The sequence below is a fragment of the Phlebotomus argentipes genome, unplaced genomic scaffold (assembly GCF_947086385.1).
Source record: "Phlebotomus argentipes unplaced genomic scaffold, Phlebotomus argentipes genome assembly contig_6, whole genome shotgun sequence".
Classification (NCBI taxonomy): Eukaryota; Metazoa; Arthropoda; class Insecta; order Diptera; family Psychodidae; genus Phlebotomus; species Phlebotomus argentipes.
The window spans coordinates 4,130,483-4,145,763 of NW_026776145.1; the positions used below are offsets into that span (position 1 = coordinate 4,130,483).

The 15,281-nt window shown below is 39.9% G+C and overlaps 7 protein-coding genes across 8 annotated transcripts; 4 read left to right on the forward strand and 3 right to left on the reverse strand.

The window, feature by feature from the left end:
* Positions 1-3,738: 3,738 nt before the first annotated feature.
* LOC132257948 (uncharacterized) lies at positions 3,739-4,500 on the reverse strand. Its single transcript, XM_059755024.1, has 3 exons — positions 4,351-4,500; positions 4,087-4,271; positions 3,739-4,030 (listed from the first exon to the last, which is right to left on the reverse strand). Exons 1-3 carry the CDS (start codon positions 4,498-4,500, stop codon positions 3,739-3,741), a joined length of 627 nt encoding a protein of 208 aa, XP_059611007.1.
* A 590-nt stretch (positions 4,501-5,090) lies between these two features.
* LOC132257958 (uncharacterized) lies at positions 5,091-5,800 on the forward strand. Its single transcript, XM_059755037.1, has 4 exons — positions 5,091-5,225; positions 5,291-5,448; positions 5,509-5,616; positions 5,677-5,800. The coding sequence occupies exons 1-4, from the start codon at positions 5,091-5,093 to the stop codon at positions 5,798-5,800; spliced, it is 525 nt and encodes a 174-aa protein (XP_059611020.1).
* A 2,245-nt stretch (positions 5,801-8,045) lies between these two features.
* Positions 8,046-9,613, forward strand: LOC132257964 (uncharacterized). Its single transcript, XM_059755049.1, has 4 exons — positions 8,046-8,662; positions 8,731-8,889; positions 9,129-9,236; positions 9,297-9,613. Exons 1-4 carry the CDS (start codon positions 8,046-8,048, stop codon positions 9,427-9,429), a joined length of 1,017 nt encoding a protein of 338 aa, XP_059611032.1. The 3' UTR covers positions 9,430-9,613.
* A 1,154-nt stretch (positions 9,614-10,767) lies between these two features.
* LOC132264614 (uncharacterized) lies at positions 10,768-12,034 on the forward strand. 2 transcript variants are annotated; one of them, XM_059764871.1, is made up of 5 exons: positions 10,768-10,978; positions 11,042-11,463; positions 11,543-11,605; positions 11,694-11,816; positions 11,883-12,034. In XM_059764871.1, the coding sequence occupies exons 1-5, from the start codon at positions 10,826-10,828 to the stop codon at positions 12,019-12,021; spliced, it is 900 nt and encodes a 299-aa protein (XP_059620854.1). In that variant the 5' UTR covers positions 10,768-10,825; the 3' UTR covers positions 12,022-12,034. The 2 variants fall into 2 exon arrangements, with proteins under 2 accessions (XP_059620854.1, XP_059620863.1); XM_059764880.1 differs by lacking the exon at positions 11,543-11,605 and having other exon boundaries at positions 10,770-10,978.
* A 1-nt stretch (position 12,035) lies between these two features.
* LOC132257975 (uncharacterized) lies at positions 12,036-12,692 on the reverse strand. Its single transcript, XM_059755061.1, has 2 exons — positions 12,343-12,692; positions 12,036-12,279 (listed from the first exon to the last, which is right to left on the reverse strand). Exons 1-2 carry the CDS (start codon positions 12,690-12,692, stop codon positions 12,036-12,038), a joined length of 594 nt encoding a protein of 197 aa, XP_059611044.1.
* Positions 12,693-12,857: 165 nt separating this feature from the next.
* LOC132257984 (uncharacterized) lies at positions 12,858-13,545 on the reverse strand. Its single transcript, XM_059755074.1, has 2 exons — positions 13,061-13,545; positions 12,858-12,993 (listed from the first exon to the last, which is right to left on the reverse strand). Exons 1-2 carry the CDS (start codon positions 13,543-13,545, stop codon positions 12,858-12,860), a joined length of 621 nt encoding a protein of 206 aa, XP_059611057.1.
* A 756-nt stretch (positions 13,546-14,301) lies between these two features.
* On the forward strand, positions 14,302-15,102 carry LOC132257994 (uncharacterized). Its single transcript, XM_059755085.1, has 3 exons — positions 14,302-14,627; positions 14,689-14,805; positions 14,862-15,102. Exons 1-3 carry the CDS (start codon positions 14,302-14,304, stop codon positions 15,025-15,027), a joined length of 609 nt encoding a protein of 202 aa, XP_059611068.1. The 3' UTR covers positions 15,028-15,102.
* Positions 15,103-15,281: the final 179 nt, after the last annotated feature.

The following is a 15,281-nucleotide window of genomic DNA, read 5'->3' on the forward strand; positions in this document are numbered from 1 at the left end:
TTTTGCTAATCATCTAAGCACAGGCTTGAGACAGACAACTGTGATACCATATCTTCCTCTTTCTCCCAAACTAATCGTTCATCACACTGAAATATCAAACTGCCATCGAATAACCACATGACAAACACAAAAGGACAGCAGACGGCACAGCATGCAAATTGAGAGCAATCATGGCCGGACGACAACTGAAAAATGCAAAAGTCTGCCACAATTGTCCAAAGATTGATTGGTGACTTCGGTCACGTTTTGAGGATTGTCAATGGATTGTGAAATGAGCTCGAGAATCCCCACGTCGCTCTCCTTATTGCAAAAATTCCACTACAGGGTGGCTCATTTTGTTCACATTACCCACATTACACGGCTTCAATGGGAGATTTTTACTCGAAGCCACGCCTATTCGAATGCCCCGCCCAAAGACTTGCAGTCTTATTCCAAACTCCTGATGTTTTTAATGAAGTTTTGACATATTTCTTATCCTCAACTTTCAGATAATGTGAAATGCACTCAAGTAAAGCAATTCTAACTTCTTTCAGGCAAAATGAGCCGCCCGAAACTATACAAAAACCACACTCGAATATAAATTTGTGACATTTCCGTTGCAAATTCCAGACAAAAAATGTATTTAATGAATACGACATGATCGATTTTAGGGTGTCTGATTGTAGTTGTAGCGCATAAGAGATAAAATATATAAGACATTGTATAAAAATATGATCAGCAGAAAAATCCATTCAATTGCTCTGAATATTTTGTTGGTCGATTGCGCATAAATCGCTGTGCGAAGTGCAAAATAGAAATCAATTGATTTCTCACACATTCGCGATGAGCACCATCGCAAAAAGCATCCCTTATCCATGAATAGTCTTCCCCATACATGATTTTCATTCAGTGAAAATTTATTTATAGAGTGGCAGAAAGAAATTAAATATCACTCGGAGGTGGAGTTTCAGTCATGTCTTGTTATTTATTTATGAAAAAAAATCGGAAAATTGTATTGTGAAGGTGTATATTTTTGGATATGTATTTTTTCCACCACCCAAATAGAGGTAATTCGATTTTGCACCTTCTCCAAAATCAGGTTCTTCAATCAATAAATTTATTCTGGGTGAAATAATTCGTCGAATTGCAACTTCATTCCATACATTATTTGCTAAGTTACCAATCTAATTTTCGCTTTTGGGTTGTACAATTCAATTGGGTGCAATTTCGAAAGGATTTTAAGCGCAAACCAGACAATGAGATTAACTCTGTGACTGAATTACGAGTCCATCTCCTTTTGATGAGAAAATTAATCCAATTCTTCCCACTCGCAACAGATAATTTTATGTATCTTTTAAATAGAGAGAGCGCGAGTCTGATCCAAGGAAGAGTATGTATTCAATCAATTTGCATTAACAACTACATATATTCAATCGAACTGATTTTGTCCTTGTTTAAGTGCCCTTCTATCAGTCATTTGGCTAACAAAGAAATCTGGTGTGTCGGCGAAAAAGAAGCCTAAAGTTTATTGGAATTATTCAAATTGAATTGAATAAGATTCCGAATATAATTTTTAAGACGCAAAAACAGAGAAAATATTCGAACGTCTTGGATCAAGACAAATTGTATGGCATTTTATTGTTCTCCGTTGGAATTTTTTGTTCTCTTAAGTTCCCCTAAGATGAAATATTAAGTATGTATTGTAAATATATGAGATAAAACATGTAAAAGATATGAACGAGTATTAAGTTAAGAGCAAGATAAAAGAATAGCTATTATAAGATGAAAAAACACAGTTAACATGACGAATAGAAATAGATTTACGAATTATGAATAAACTCTAAGAAGTCAGTATTCTCTAATGTTATAGAAGTGTGCAGAAGGGTAAAATAATTCAGTGAAGGAAACATTGTAAATAAGAGAGGCGGTTTGATTTTGAGGCAGGAAATCCACTCTTAAATTTGTTCTCATCGCAAATAAAGCTGAAAAATATCAAATGTAAGAAACACTTGAATTAAAAATGAAATATTGCAGATGAATCCTGATTTTCAAATCAAGTGTCTTCCACAGTCAAAGAACTCTAACCACGCCTTTCTTCCTAAATTCCTTACTCTCTAGTTTTTGCTACAGTTGATTTTACACGAAATGAATTCCACTCACCCCAAAAGGCTGCTCATGAGTAATGAAAACAATCATTTGTGTTGTGAAAATTGAAACACTTCGACCTCTGGTTACCATTGTTATGAATTTCCATAGTTTAATTGTCTCTAATTTAACAGATATAGAGTTGTACTAATTATAGATGCTATGATGTAGAGAAAGAGAGTGTTATCGTATATTTTCAATCGTACGTCTTCTTTTCCTTGCGGTGGTGATAAAGGTATTATTCAAAATTTAGTCTTAACAGTCCCATGTGCTTAAGAAGACAGCAAAATAGATGTATGAAATGTGAACTTGTATTCTTCAATTCACACAAAAACGGTTTCACATAAGAAATAACGATACACTTTTTGTATGGTTCGAGTTTGAAAGAACTTTTACCGAAAAAGAAATGTGCAACCTTGTTTAAAGGCGAAGGTATGACTTGAATTATTTGACAATGAGTCGGAAAGCTGAAAGGCAAAAGTGTGTGAAATTTAGTGGTTGTGACGATTGATAAGATTATATATATTCTTTTGAAGAAGCAAAAAGTATATTGAAATTAGTTAGTGATGAAAAGTTCACTATTCGGATCTCGAGAGAAAAAAAAATGAGCACTTTCACTGCATATGGAAATTTCCTAAAGAAGTATTTATTAAATTTGTTAATTCTCCATACTTTAAATTGTATTTTTCCTCTAGGTTGAATATATAAGATTAATAACGAAAAAAAGAAACGGAAATAGGAAGACTAACAAGTTATTAACCTAGGCTAATGTGTAAACTTTGACATAATATGTATAATGATAATATTATAGGTGAATTAATGACTAGTAAAGTATTTCATTTTAAATATAGACAATCTATCAAGAGTAACATGAAAAAGCCGATAACAAATATAAAAAAATATAATATTCCAGAGCTTTCTCACGTCAAACATTAATTGAAGAGAAAAGAATACCTCTTTTTGCATTTCTGTCGGAAGTTTCTGCTTTGAAGATTTCACTTGATTTCTGGAGAAAATATTAGAAAAAGTTATTAAAGCTGAGTAAAGACAAGACGCAGAAATGCAAAAGACACTGTACACAAGAAACACTTAAGACATCACACAATATTCTCACTATTGGGCGTATTGACACACCAATTTAACAAGGTTAACCACTGTGTTTCAAGCAGTCTTACTATACGCATAAATATTTGTATTGATAGTATCACGAAAGCACAAAAAGATCACAATTAGCTCCTTAATTGCCAATACGTTCTAAGGTGTACTGGTAAAGGTTTTAAAAAGTATATGTGCAAGATGAATTTCTCAAATAAATCATACTTTCACTATATTTACCGTTGATTTTATTCTCTCTCCTATTTTCACGCAAAAAAAATGATATTTAGAGCCACTGTACGTAAAGAAAATTTCATAAATACTCTAAAAGATGAAAAATACATGAAAAGGAAAATTGCAATTAAACATAAACGAAATAAAAGAGTAAAGGAAAGCATAATAGAAATAACACACATATAAATAGAATGAAACATAGATACTTACACTAGATTGTACAATATGATAGAAAATAAATGTTACGCGTTAATAATAAGTTGTGCCACTTTATTCTCTGAATCTCTACATAAAGTTCACGTCTTGAGGTGGTTTGCTGTATCGTCCAAGAGCAAGATCGAGCAGTGAAAAGCCACAATTTGGATATAGATTCTCGCAATCTGACTGTGATCTGCCTTGACGATGGGCCAAGTCGTATTCATTCAAATCCTTGTGCTCAAAAGAGAAGACTTTCTGCTTCGGCAAGCTGAAAATTGTTCTCAGCATTTCTTCAACCATGTTTGATCCTCTGCTCCTGAAGTACTGATAACTCTGGCACAGTGCTTTCAAAATGCAGCTCTTTCCATTGTATCCCATGCTGAAAAGGACATGATTTCAATAACCACAAAACCATTCTCTCGACACGAATCATACTCATTCATTGCCAGTTCCAGTTTGCCATACAAATCTCTGCGAAAGCGTCGCGCAATGACTGGACTCAGGCCCACGTAGTAAGATTGATTGGTTGGCAATTCATAGGCGACACCCCAATTGAGAGCCCAACTGATGAACTGGTCGCTGGGATTCCCAATAATGCCAATAGTCATGCATGTCGCAGCCTAATAAAGCGAAGAAAGCAAATACAGCAAGTCAATAAATCCTTCCACTTGAATGGCAAATCTTAAGGCACAAACTCACTGAGAAACTCGATCCTTCGGGAAAGACTAAGTACCGTTTTGTCCTCGATAGAATCTTTTGTGGTCTATCAATTGATGTCTCGTTAATGGACAAACAAGTGCAGCAAGTCAACAGTGTTAACATGCAGAGAAGTAACAGAGAATTTTCCATTGTTAAATATCACAAATATGTACACTGTTTCTACAGAGATCACCTGAATGATATCACCGTGACAACTGAACTGAGATTATTTGGCACTCTCGTAAACTAAAGCATAATCCACATTCTGAACATTAACGGGAGTGAATGTGCAGAAGACGCAAAAGATAAGCGAAAGGAGCTTTGCAGAGTGCTAACTCTCCAATGGCCAAGAAAGGAAATCTCTTTATCTTCAGCTTTTCTAAATGCGGTGGGTAAAATACCTGAAAGTTTCCAATTATCCATTTTGATGAATAGCCTTTGAGGATATTTCTGTTATTCAAGACTAAAGTACGTGACTGAATTGCTCTCTCAAGTCACTGGAAGAGAGCGAGATTGTAATATAAAATCCATGTATTTGCCCAAACTGATATGCCATGATGAGCTAAAGTGCTAATCAGAGGTGCCAATTAGTGGGTAACAGTTCATTCTAGCGAGAACGAGTGAGTGTATATGCAAAAGGCTACTGACCTAGAAAGATTGGTCAGTCAAGAAGAGGAATTTCAGAAGCATTTCTAGTCAATCATTGGTTAGTGGATCTCTGTGGAATTCAAGTGATAGAAATGAGGTTCAATTTGCCCCATCTTGTTGTGATTTTCTCCCTCTTGTGCGGCATCTTTGCGGCCGGTCACACAAATGGCACAACAGTGAAGCGATACCGAAGATACTTGGGCTTTATTAAGGGTGGAAAGGTTTTTGTGAGTCTTCAAATCAATCTCAGTGTTTGTACGACTTTAAACAACCATTCTTCTCTCCATTGTAGTTTCGTGTGAATATAAAAGACAATGTCATAAAGTTGAATCAACTTTGGGCCCATGCTTATGGCTTTCGCCAGAATTATGACATCAACTGGCCATTTCCGTCCAGCTACAAAGTCCGTCGCCGAGATGTTCACGACACTCTCGAGACTTTTATGGAGGGGTGAGTGTTCCATCATTCCAATTCAATTGATACTTCTTTGAAAACATCCCCAATATGTAGACTCGGCTTCGACGGTCGTGCTTGCTTGAGGAGGTCTGTTTGCGAGGCGAAGGACATTCACGAGGGTGAGAGTGGCATTTTCAGGAAGCTGTTCAAGAAAGTCTTTAGGTAAGCAAGTTTGATTGCTCACATTCGCGCCCTAATTGAATTAACTTGCTATTTAAATAGTGCATCCTCTCCGTGGGCTGTTGACTTTCGGAGGCAGTCCTACATGATTCCCACTTCTTGCGAGGAAATGCGCCAGTCGTGCCCCATAAATTTTCTGAATTTGTCACCGTACACGGACTTGTGAGGCGTCTAACGGAGAGTATTGTACTTCCGTCTTGGAGCAATGGGAAATTCCCCGAATAACATTGTAGCGCTAATGTGTTTTAATTGCATTAAATTCTTGTCTAACCCAGAAGACTACTTTTCCATGCTGTGAGTGGTGGTAGGAAATTTTTGGGGATCTCCTCGGCCAAAGATCTTCTTAACTTAGTATTTCAGTAGAGCATTTCGGAAAATGAAGTGGAATTTCTTGCTGCTTTTCGTGCTCTTTGGCGACATTGCCGAGTCTGTGCATCACAATGATAGCCATCGTATTTTGTCGCGGAAAAAGCGCTGGCTCATCTTCCCCGAAGGATCTTCCCTGCAAGTTGTGCACTTCCAGGGAATACCAATCTACGGATTGCCAATTGTGTTTATTCTGGGCATCTCTGGCTCCGTTGGCTACGAGCTGCCCTACTATCCGCTGAGTGACATCGCCGAGGAGCTCGGAGAGCGCATCAAGAACGGCACTCTGGGCCTGCGACACGACCAGGACATCACCAAAGTGAAATATGTTGACAAACCCAGCAAGTACACGAAGCACACTTATTACTACACGGACACTCCTGCGGTCGGAGTGAAAGCGCCCCCCAAATGGAACAACTACCGCCAGCCACTGTTCAATACAAGTCTTTTGGAGCACTTCTCCAAGCAACCCGCAGTCGTTGACCTGAAAAATTTATGGACAAACATAAAGGAGAAGTAAGGACGCTGTATTAAAAGCCACGATGAAATTATACGAGAGATGTACTTTCCACACAGATTCAAGCAGAACATCAATGGCCATCCCAACTATTCATACAAACAGCATCCCTTTGCGAAATACCAACACAAGTTTCAAGCGCATCCATGGAGAAGAAATGGTCTGGGCCACAGAAATAATCACATTAAACTTCTTCCAATATTGGCTAAACGAAGTGCAGAAGAGAGCCAATTTAACTCAACAAAGTTCAATGAGAAGTTCCAAATAGAGCCAAGCCTCTCTCGCCATAAACTCTACTCGAGAATTGAAACTTACCTCGACAGGTATTACCACACTGTTTACCAAAGTTCATTATATGTGACTGCTTAAGCTGATTTTATGTATTATAATAGCAAAGGTGTGAATGGACGTGAGTGTGTCCTGAAAACACTCTGCCAGTCGAGAATGTCATCAGAATTGCCAAACACATTCATATCGGAAATAATGAAGGCGGTTTTTAGGTAAGAACACTCACTAAAAGCATTAAAATTTGCTAAGTGCTCTGCATTCTCTCCCAGTTTGCCAAAGGACACCAACTTGCTGGACGATACTGACTTCCTCCGGTACCACAATGCACATCATGGCACGAATGGAGACTGCTCTCTTATTTATGATAAATGCGAATACAATTTGTGGGATAATCACTTTATGAACATGTAGTGAAGGCATTAAATTATACTAACCATTGAATGTGTGGCAATAAAACTCCATATTCAGTATTGACTTCTGCTTTCTAATGTTGCAATAAAATGAATTATTTATTTAGTCGACTCCTGATGATATTCATTCTCTAATGGCACTGACGGGATTTATCGGTTGGTTAATCGGTAATTGAAAATTATTTGTTAGTTATTTTTACATGATAAATGAGAATGTTTATAGGTTCATACAAAATGTTATAGAATTAATTAATTGCATAGCAATAATTATAAATAATGTTCCCAATTCATGTATTCAGTTTAAAGATTTTATATACGTTGATTTTTCAAATATTTAGATTTATCAAATTTGTCTATTCCATTGGATATATGCCCAGCAGAGTAATAAAATACTACATGTATGCTATTTCTTTTTCCGCCACTGTGCGTTCAGCCAAGAGGTGTTATATCGGAAAATAAAATTTTCACGAGTTCATCTGGCGTGAGACAGAACTTGCTATTTATCAAAGAACAGTTAATTTATCACACTTAATAAGTATCTGAGAATTCTGAGAAAATGTATTACAATTCGAAGTGGGGATAAAGATGAAAAACTGGAGTACTATATAGACTTTGTCTCTGCACACAATATAAATACTCGTGGTGTTATGTTTTAGAGTGTTGATGAACAGATAAACTGTGGTATTTTTGCTATGTGCCCAGAAATGTGTGCGTTTCTGAGATCATGGTTGGATCAAGACCGGGCAATTAAAGTGCAGACTCTTGTATTTGGAATCAGTTGATGATGGAAGTGTTATTAGTGATGACTTGTGGGTCTTAGTGGGAAAGACATGATGCAACAGTCGTGGTTCATTCTTTGCCTCATCATTGGGATTGTGACGTGTGCTGATGATGGGCAGGGCAGGAAATTGTCGCGAAGGAAGCGCTATTTGTCATTTCCGGAAGGAAGTTCCTTGCAAGTGATTTACGATCAGACGATTCCTATCGTTGCTCTGCCTCTGGTTTTCACAGTAGGAGTAACTGTTGCCATTGCCTATGAATTGCCGTCGAAACCCTTGAGCGAATTAGAAGCGGACTTTGTTAATAAATTCGACGTTCTCAAGAGTGACAAGAAGGCTGATAACACTTCAAAAGTGGATAATATAAATCATATTTCCTATATTTCATCTGCCGATTGGAAAAATCGTTTCAAGTTTGCCAACAAGCACGATCTCTACTACAATGACGATCCGAAGATCGCCTCTCGAGTGCAGTATGAAAAAATCCAAAGGAAGAAAGATCCGCCCCAGATTTACTATGAGAACAACAGGCCAAATCCGTGGATTGAGAGTGATAGATTCCAGCATTACTTCAAGGGCAATGAGGACAATAAGTTCAGTTATGTGAAGAAGCTCGCCAGTAAATATACTCCGAAAGTGCCAAAGAGGAAAGACAGTGCGATCAATAGGTGAGTGCAGAGTCTGCAGGACAATATGGCAAAATATACAATGTACTCAGCGTGAACGTGATTTTCAGGAGTTTCAAGAAGGCGCTACACCGCAAACACATGATACAGCCTGTTTTTGGCAAGAGAAGCGCTGAGGATGTCGACGATGAGGAGGCGCAACTGCACAAAATGTACCACATTTCAACACGCCATCGACTGTATGGCAATATTGAGCGATATCTCGAAGAGTGAGCTTCATAGCAACATTTCATGATGGGAATAATGATTTTCATACCGGGGAATATTGCATCTCTGTGATTGGTTGAAAATTTGGTGATATTATAAATTCACTTTTGTCAAAGACGATACAAATCTGCTTGGATTGCTAAATCTTTGAATGATTCAATGCTTGAGTTTATCATTTAAATCGAGTCTGTCATATTTCAAGTGAGCAGTTGTTTATCACAATATTCTTTGTACATTGCAGCAAAGGATTATCTGGCAGAGAATGCGTTCTCAAGTCCCTCTGTGAGACGCGAAATAACAAGGATTTGCCAAATACCTTCATGGGCGCCATTCTGAAGAGTATCTTTCGGTCAGACCAATTTACACCACTTTTGCCATGATGGATGTGAAATGGAGCAATTTCTTTCAGACTCCCAAAGCTCGACTTGGCGGGTGAGAACGACATCAGCGAGTACATGAGAGCTCATCATGAGGTTGACGACTGCAGAGAGACGTACTCGATGTGCAAGAGCAACTTCTGGACTTCGGAGTTTGTTAAATAAACCACTTATATATAACAATGTTGTCCATAACTCTTACCGAGCACTGAACTAAATTTATATTCAATATTGACTTAAAACATTTTCACACCACCCGAAATATAATTTAAAAGGCGGAACAGAGATTTCCAAGGGATCACTCAATGTTGTGACACTGAGGGAATTCAGTACATAAATATATAGTTTATTCAAGAGAATTCAGTATGAAGATTATTTTCGTTCTCCAACTACTCTTGTGCCACAACTGCCTCTGGGCGGCAACTCAAGGGACTTCATCTGACTACCCGAAAGGACTTGAGAGGCTCTTATCGAGGAAACGACGCTTTTTACTATTTCCACCTGGGGCAGGAATTGCCGTAAGGAAAAGCAACACAGTGCGGTAAAATTATGCAATTTATTGTCACATTCATAATTCCCTAATGCAGGCCACTTTCTCAATGGTGAAAGCAATAATATTTTCATCCCCGACTGGATACAATACTGTGTCCGAAATGAACTTCTCCTACCCCATGCCAGACACCATGTTTTATATGAAAAAGTGGAACAAGTGGAAGGAATATCGCGCCAAAAAGACCAAAACTACTAAAGCACCCGTCGCGAAGGAAGTTATTAGTTGGGAACATCCCAAATGGCAGTGGAATGCATGGAAACCCGTGAAGAGGTTCCAGAGAAATCTATTTGCGGAAAGCGAAAATGTTGCTGCTGGATTTCAGGAGACAAACAGCTTGATTAACTCATCGCAGCAAATTAATTTTCACTCCAGCGACAATGATGATGATGAGTTGTGGCATCACAGTTCCTATAAGGAACGCCGAGACTTGTTCAGAACTCTGGAGAAAATGATGTAAGTGCCATGATGTAATTAAATATGAAGGGGATTTTCACTAAAGTTGAGATGAATCTCTTGTGCAGGGATTATGTGGACTTTAAGCCGATAAATCGATATTGCACCCTGAAAGCTGTGTGCGAAGCTAGGCATTTTCTTCATCCCAAAGGACATTCCCTCTTTCATGACATATTTAGAATACTTTTCACGTAAGTCACAAATTCTAAACCATGCATTCGTGGAATATTTCTGAAAATGCTTGAAATCACTTTTCAGAGTTCCCGTTTCACCAAAAACACCTCACGAGCTGAGAAATGCAATGGCGTTGGAAGAGTACGAATGTGATGCAGTTTATAGAGAGAAATGTCCAATAAGTCTTTTAGAAATGTTTCTATTCAATGAGAAAATTCTTTCATATTGACTGAAATGGAGATGAAAGAAGTCCATACGTCGCAGGTGCTAATTAACTCAACAAATTATAACTATCGTCGCAATCAGTGATTTTTCACACCCGCACAGAGACAGCATCATTTCACAGAATCACACTCAGTAAAGACAAGACCCTTGAGAAAAATGCACCTAAAATCTTTAATTCTTCCCGCAATCGGTCTAATTCATCTCGGTTTGGTCTTCTGCATGGATTGGAGTGAAAATCCCTACAAATTCCCCGAAGTGCTGTCCAGAAGGAAGAGATACTTGGTATTTCCGCCAGGATCAACTGTTCTGGTGAGTGGACATTATCTGTGACAAATTAACATCGCAATGCTGAAAATTAAACATCCTCCCAAGTGCACACTTTCTGTGGTGAAGGCTTTCGTGTTTAAATCGCCGGCACAGCACAATATGGTCATGGAAGTGGATTTCTACTATCCACTGCCTGACAAACTAATTTTTCCCGAGAGGAAGAATCCCGCGCCAATTGTGGTCACGACGCAGAAAGCAACTGTTGCACCTCCTGTGCTCTACCACGATTCCTTTCCGCATGATGACTTCTACAATCTCATCGATTATCATGACAGGATGGACACAACGAGGAGGAAGAGCGACAAGGATGTGTTTTTGCAGAAAACTCGGTATCCGTTCTCTTATAAAAAGTACCAGAGTGATAAGAATCACTTATTCGAAGGGTCGAAGGGAAAACATTGGCAGAAGCAACACTACAGAGGTCACAGGGAGCGAAGGGATTTCTACAGGAGTATTGAAAATTTCATGTAAGGATGAATATTTATCAAGCAAATGTACAGTGGTGTTAAGAATAATAGGGGACAGGGAGGAATGAAATAGTTTGAGGTCACTTTTAGGCCGATATCTACGAAACTTCTTATCCGATTGGCAAAAGTATGAGATGGAAAGGTGATTTCACATGCGTCATTTTGCTAAATTTTTAAGTTTTTTGATTCAATACTATCAAATTTACATTCCTGATATGTGCAACTTTCAGAAACACTAAAGATATTGGATTGGATGGTCGATCTTGTATTCTGAGAACAATCTGTGAAGCTCAACATTGGCTCATGCCGAAAGGAACTTCTCTATTTGACGATATATTCAGACTTCTCTTCTCGTAAGACGTTCCATTTATTCAAAAATCTATTTACAATTTATCTACACTCATGCTTTTCTCTCGCAGTTTACCTGAGAAATACTCTTATGTCGACGACTACAGCAGAGCCATGTCTTCTGAGGAGAAGCACTGCAGTGAATTATACGAGAAGAAGTGCCCAATAAGTATTCTGGGTCTTATCCTTCACAGTGAGAAGGTTATATGAAGCAATAAAGGATCTTAGCTGAATACGAATTGGTCGAGAAAACCATCTCCCATGGGGCAGTTCTTGTACACTTTCAGGCAATTGATGCCCGCTCGCCCCGCTCGATGGGCATCTTGGAAGTGCTGGTCCACCCTGGCGTCGCCGGGAATGAAGATGCTGTCTATCAATTCTCCGAAAATTCCATTGTCCTCCGTCAAGGGTGATTGAGTCACCTCGCAGATGGTCCTCAGCAGACACTCTCGGCCATTCTTCCCCGCCCTGAAAACATTCCAATTGCAAGTAAGAGGATTTCCACTTGAAACGCAATCTCTGAGTCGTCACCAGTTCTTGAATCGCTCCAGCATGAAGTACAGCAATTTTCTCGATTCATCCTCCCTTGAGTTCGCCTGAATGTCCTCAAGCTCTCGCCTCGCCTTCCGGCTGAGCCCCTCAAATGTAACCGGCCGCCACATGACTTCGCTCGGCACTCGAAACTGCCCTTGCAAGTTGTATGCACAGCCCATGCTGCGCTTGCCAGACAGCACAATGGGTGCACTAATGCCCAGAATAATTTTAACTAATCCACCGTTGGGTGGATAGATGAGATAACGCCTCTGTCTTTCACCAACTTCTGAGATGTTCATCAACGAGCGGCAAAGTGGCATTAGCACGAGCAAAAGCACCCACTTCATTTTCATAGTGCGACATTAAACTTCGAGCTCAGCACTTAAACTGCTCTCATGGCAATATGAACATACGGAAAATACTTAAAAGAGCATTTTACAGTTTTCGCCCATTCGTAATCAATTTAATTGTAAATTGAGCGCTAAGCGGCAATGCAAACTCTGCTCATCTTCCTACATAATCACACTTATTGCGTCGAGCAGACCTTCACCGCGTGGGCACAGGCTGTACGTGGATGCACAATTTCCTCCCCGGAGGCCGATGAAACGTGCCTGGACGTGCTCGGGCTGCGCCTCGTGCTCGTGCGGTCTGTTGATGTGGGCAAAAATTAATGAGATGTCAAGGGTGAGCAATGAAGAGCTGGCAGAGGATTTACGTGAAAATGAGGTCTATTAATTCACCGACGAGACCGTTGTGTTTGCATGGACTCTCGGCGACTTCGCAGATCGCCCGAAGGAGACACTGCTCTCCATCCACGCCCCGATGCCTCATCAGCCCCTCGAGCAGGGCATAGAGGTACTTCCTCGACTCATCTGGAGCACTCCTGGTCGGCGATTGGCGCTTGCGACGTCTCTGGAGACCCGTGAAGAATGGATCGGCCAAGGGCGATGTCACATTCGGGAGAAATTGATACTGTGCTTGGAAGTTATAAGACATATTGAGACTCCTCTTCGTCTTATCGTTGAAAATCACTGGAGCGGAAATTCCCAAGACGGCTTTCGCCAAGCCACCATTATTGAAGATGAGCAAGAAGCGCTTCCGACGACTCAGAGTCTCACTATCCTGCACATTTTCACCGTCAGTTTTTGCACTGCTCAGCAGGAGGAAAAGTACCACGAGCGTCACCAGCGAGTTAATCATCATCATGAGACACTATCGATATTCGGTAAGACAATGCCAAGCTGCGAGATTTGACGCTCGAGCAGCCCTTCCACGATGTCAAAGAATATTTGCCGAGCTTAATTATGTTAATGAGCACTTTAATGGATTGTAATGAAGACCACACGGAAAAGTCAACGTCCAGCAGACAAAATACGATTCCAATTGTTTAGCCTGTTTAGCGCACAAAATTGCTACTGGACCATATTTAATTGGATATTCCCATCACGAGATCTGGAAAATTCGTTAAGCATATCTAAAGACAAAATTTTTAGCGCAATTTCAGTATTACTCATCTTGCGAATCACGTGAATTTAACGCCTGTGTTACTTCCTTTAACGATTCTGAGATGGCTTAAAAATAAAGAGAGTTTGTATGCATATTATCAAGTAAACTTTATTGAATTTTTGCATCCTTATATTCTATTACATTTTAGCATGCTTTTTGCGTATTGTTTTAATTGGTATATATATAATTATCCTAAATGAACAACAGTACTCTTAAGCTCAACTCTTATCGTGTCTTCCTCACTTTTCATTCAGTGACTGGCGAGGGTTAAGATATTTTTCACTGTTATTTTTATTGTCATTTGTTATTGATTCACGTGATACCTTCCTAGATTAAGACGTGAGATGTAATTTATTTAACTCGTTAGCACTGTCATCCCGCTAAAGACACGACATTTCTGGAGTTAATCCCAAGTTAGAGGCTCAGTGACACCTCTTCGCTGCAACAGTCATGATTGAGTTGACTTTGCTCATCAGCATCTCCCTCATCTTCACCGCCGACGCACTGCTCTTTCCGCGATACACAGTTCTGCAGTGTACAATGGCCATGGTGCTTCCCATCAACATTCCCAACAGGAAAGTGGCCCTCAACATGGGCGTGCAAGTGAACTACAACACTCCCTGGACTCCGGCCGAGTTCTACAACCCTCCTATCTGGCAATCCAGATCTCTCCCTGAGCCCGCCAACGAGACTTCACAGCACTCGAGCTACAACCATGTGAAGAGAGATCTCACGGCTGGGGAGTTCTACAGGATTCTGGGGGATATTCTGAAAGTGTGAGTGCACAATTTGCATTGGCAATTTTGTCTGGAAGTTGATTTGAATGGTGAATTTCAGGCAAGGTGTGGAAAATGAGGAGGAGTGCCTGCTGAAAGCTGTCTGCCAAATGGCCAAATATCCACTGGCTCACGAACACGATGATCTCATTGAAGAAGTTCTGCATTTTATTTTCACGTGAGTAAAAACATCCGAAAAACAATTGTTGGCTTCAATTAAAATACTTTATTCAGACCGTCTGTTCATCAATCCTTCGTTGACGAGGAGGAGTGCTTGAGGCTGGCTTACGAAGAAGCCGAGGCCATTGGACGACACCATGGGGATTGTGACCAACACTATCCAAATTGCCATCGCAGCCCCATTGATAAATTAACACGACTAGAGGAGATTAGCGACTAGTTTAATTTTTCATTGCCAAACACTGTACATATGCATCAAATACACTCGCAATTAATGGCCTGAGAGGCCGGAATAAAAGCATCCCTGCGCGTTTCCTTCAGGATGTCACTCGCCGATAATGGCGGTGGATTTTTCTCCCCGCATTCCTTCAGCTTGTGCACGGATTTCCTGTTCACCTTGTCTAAAGCCTCCGTGCATCTCGGCATTCTGATGGACTTCTTTAGATGCAGCGGCGGGACAATGAACTCTTCCTC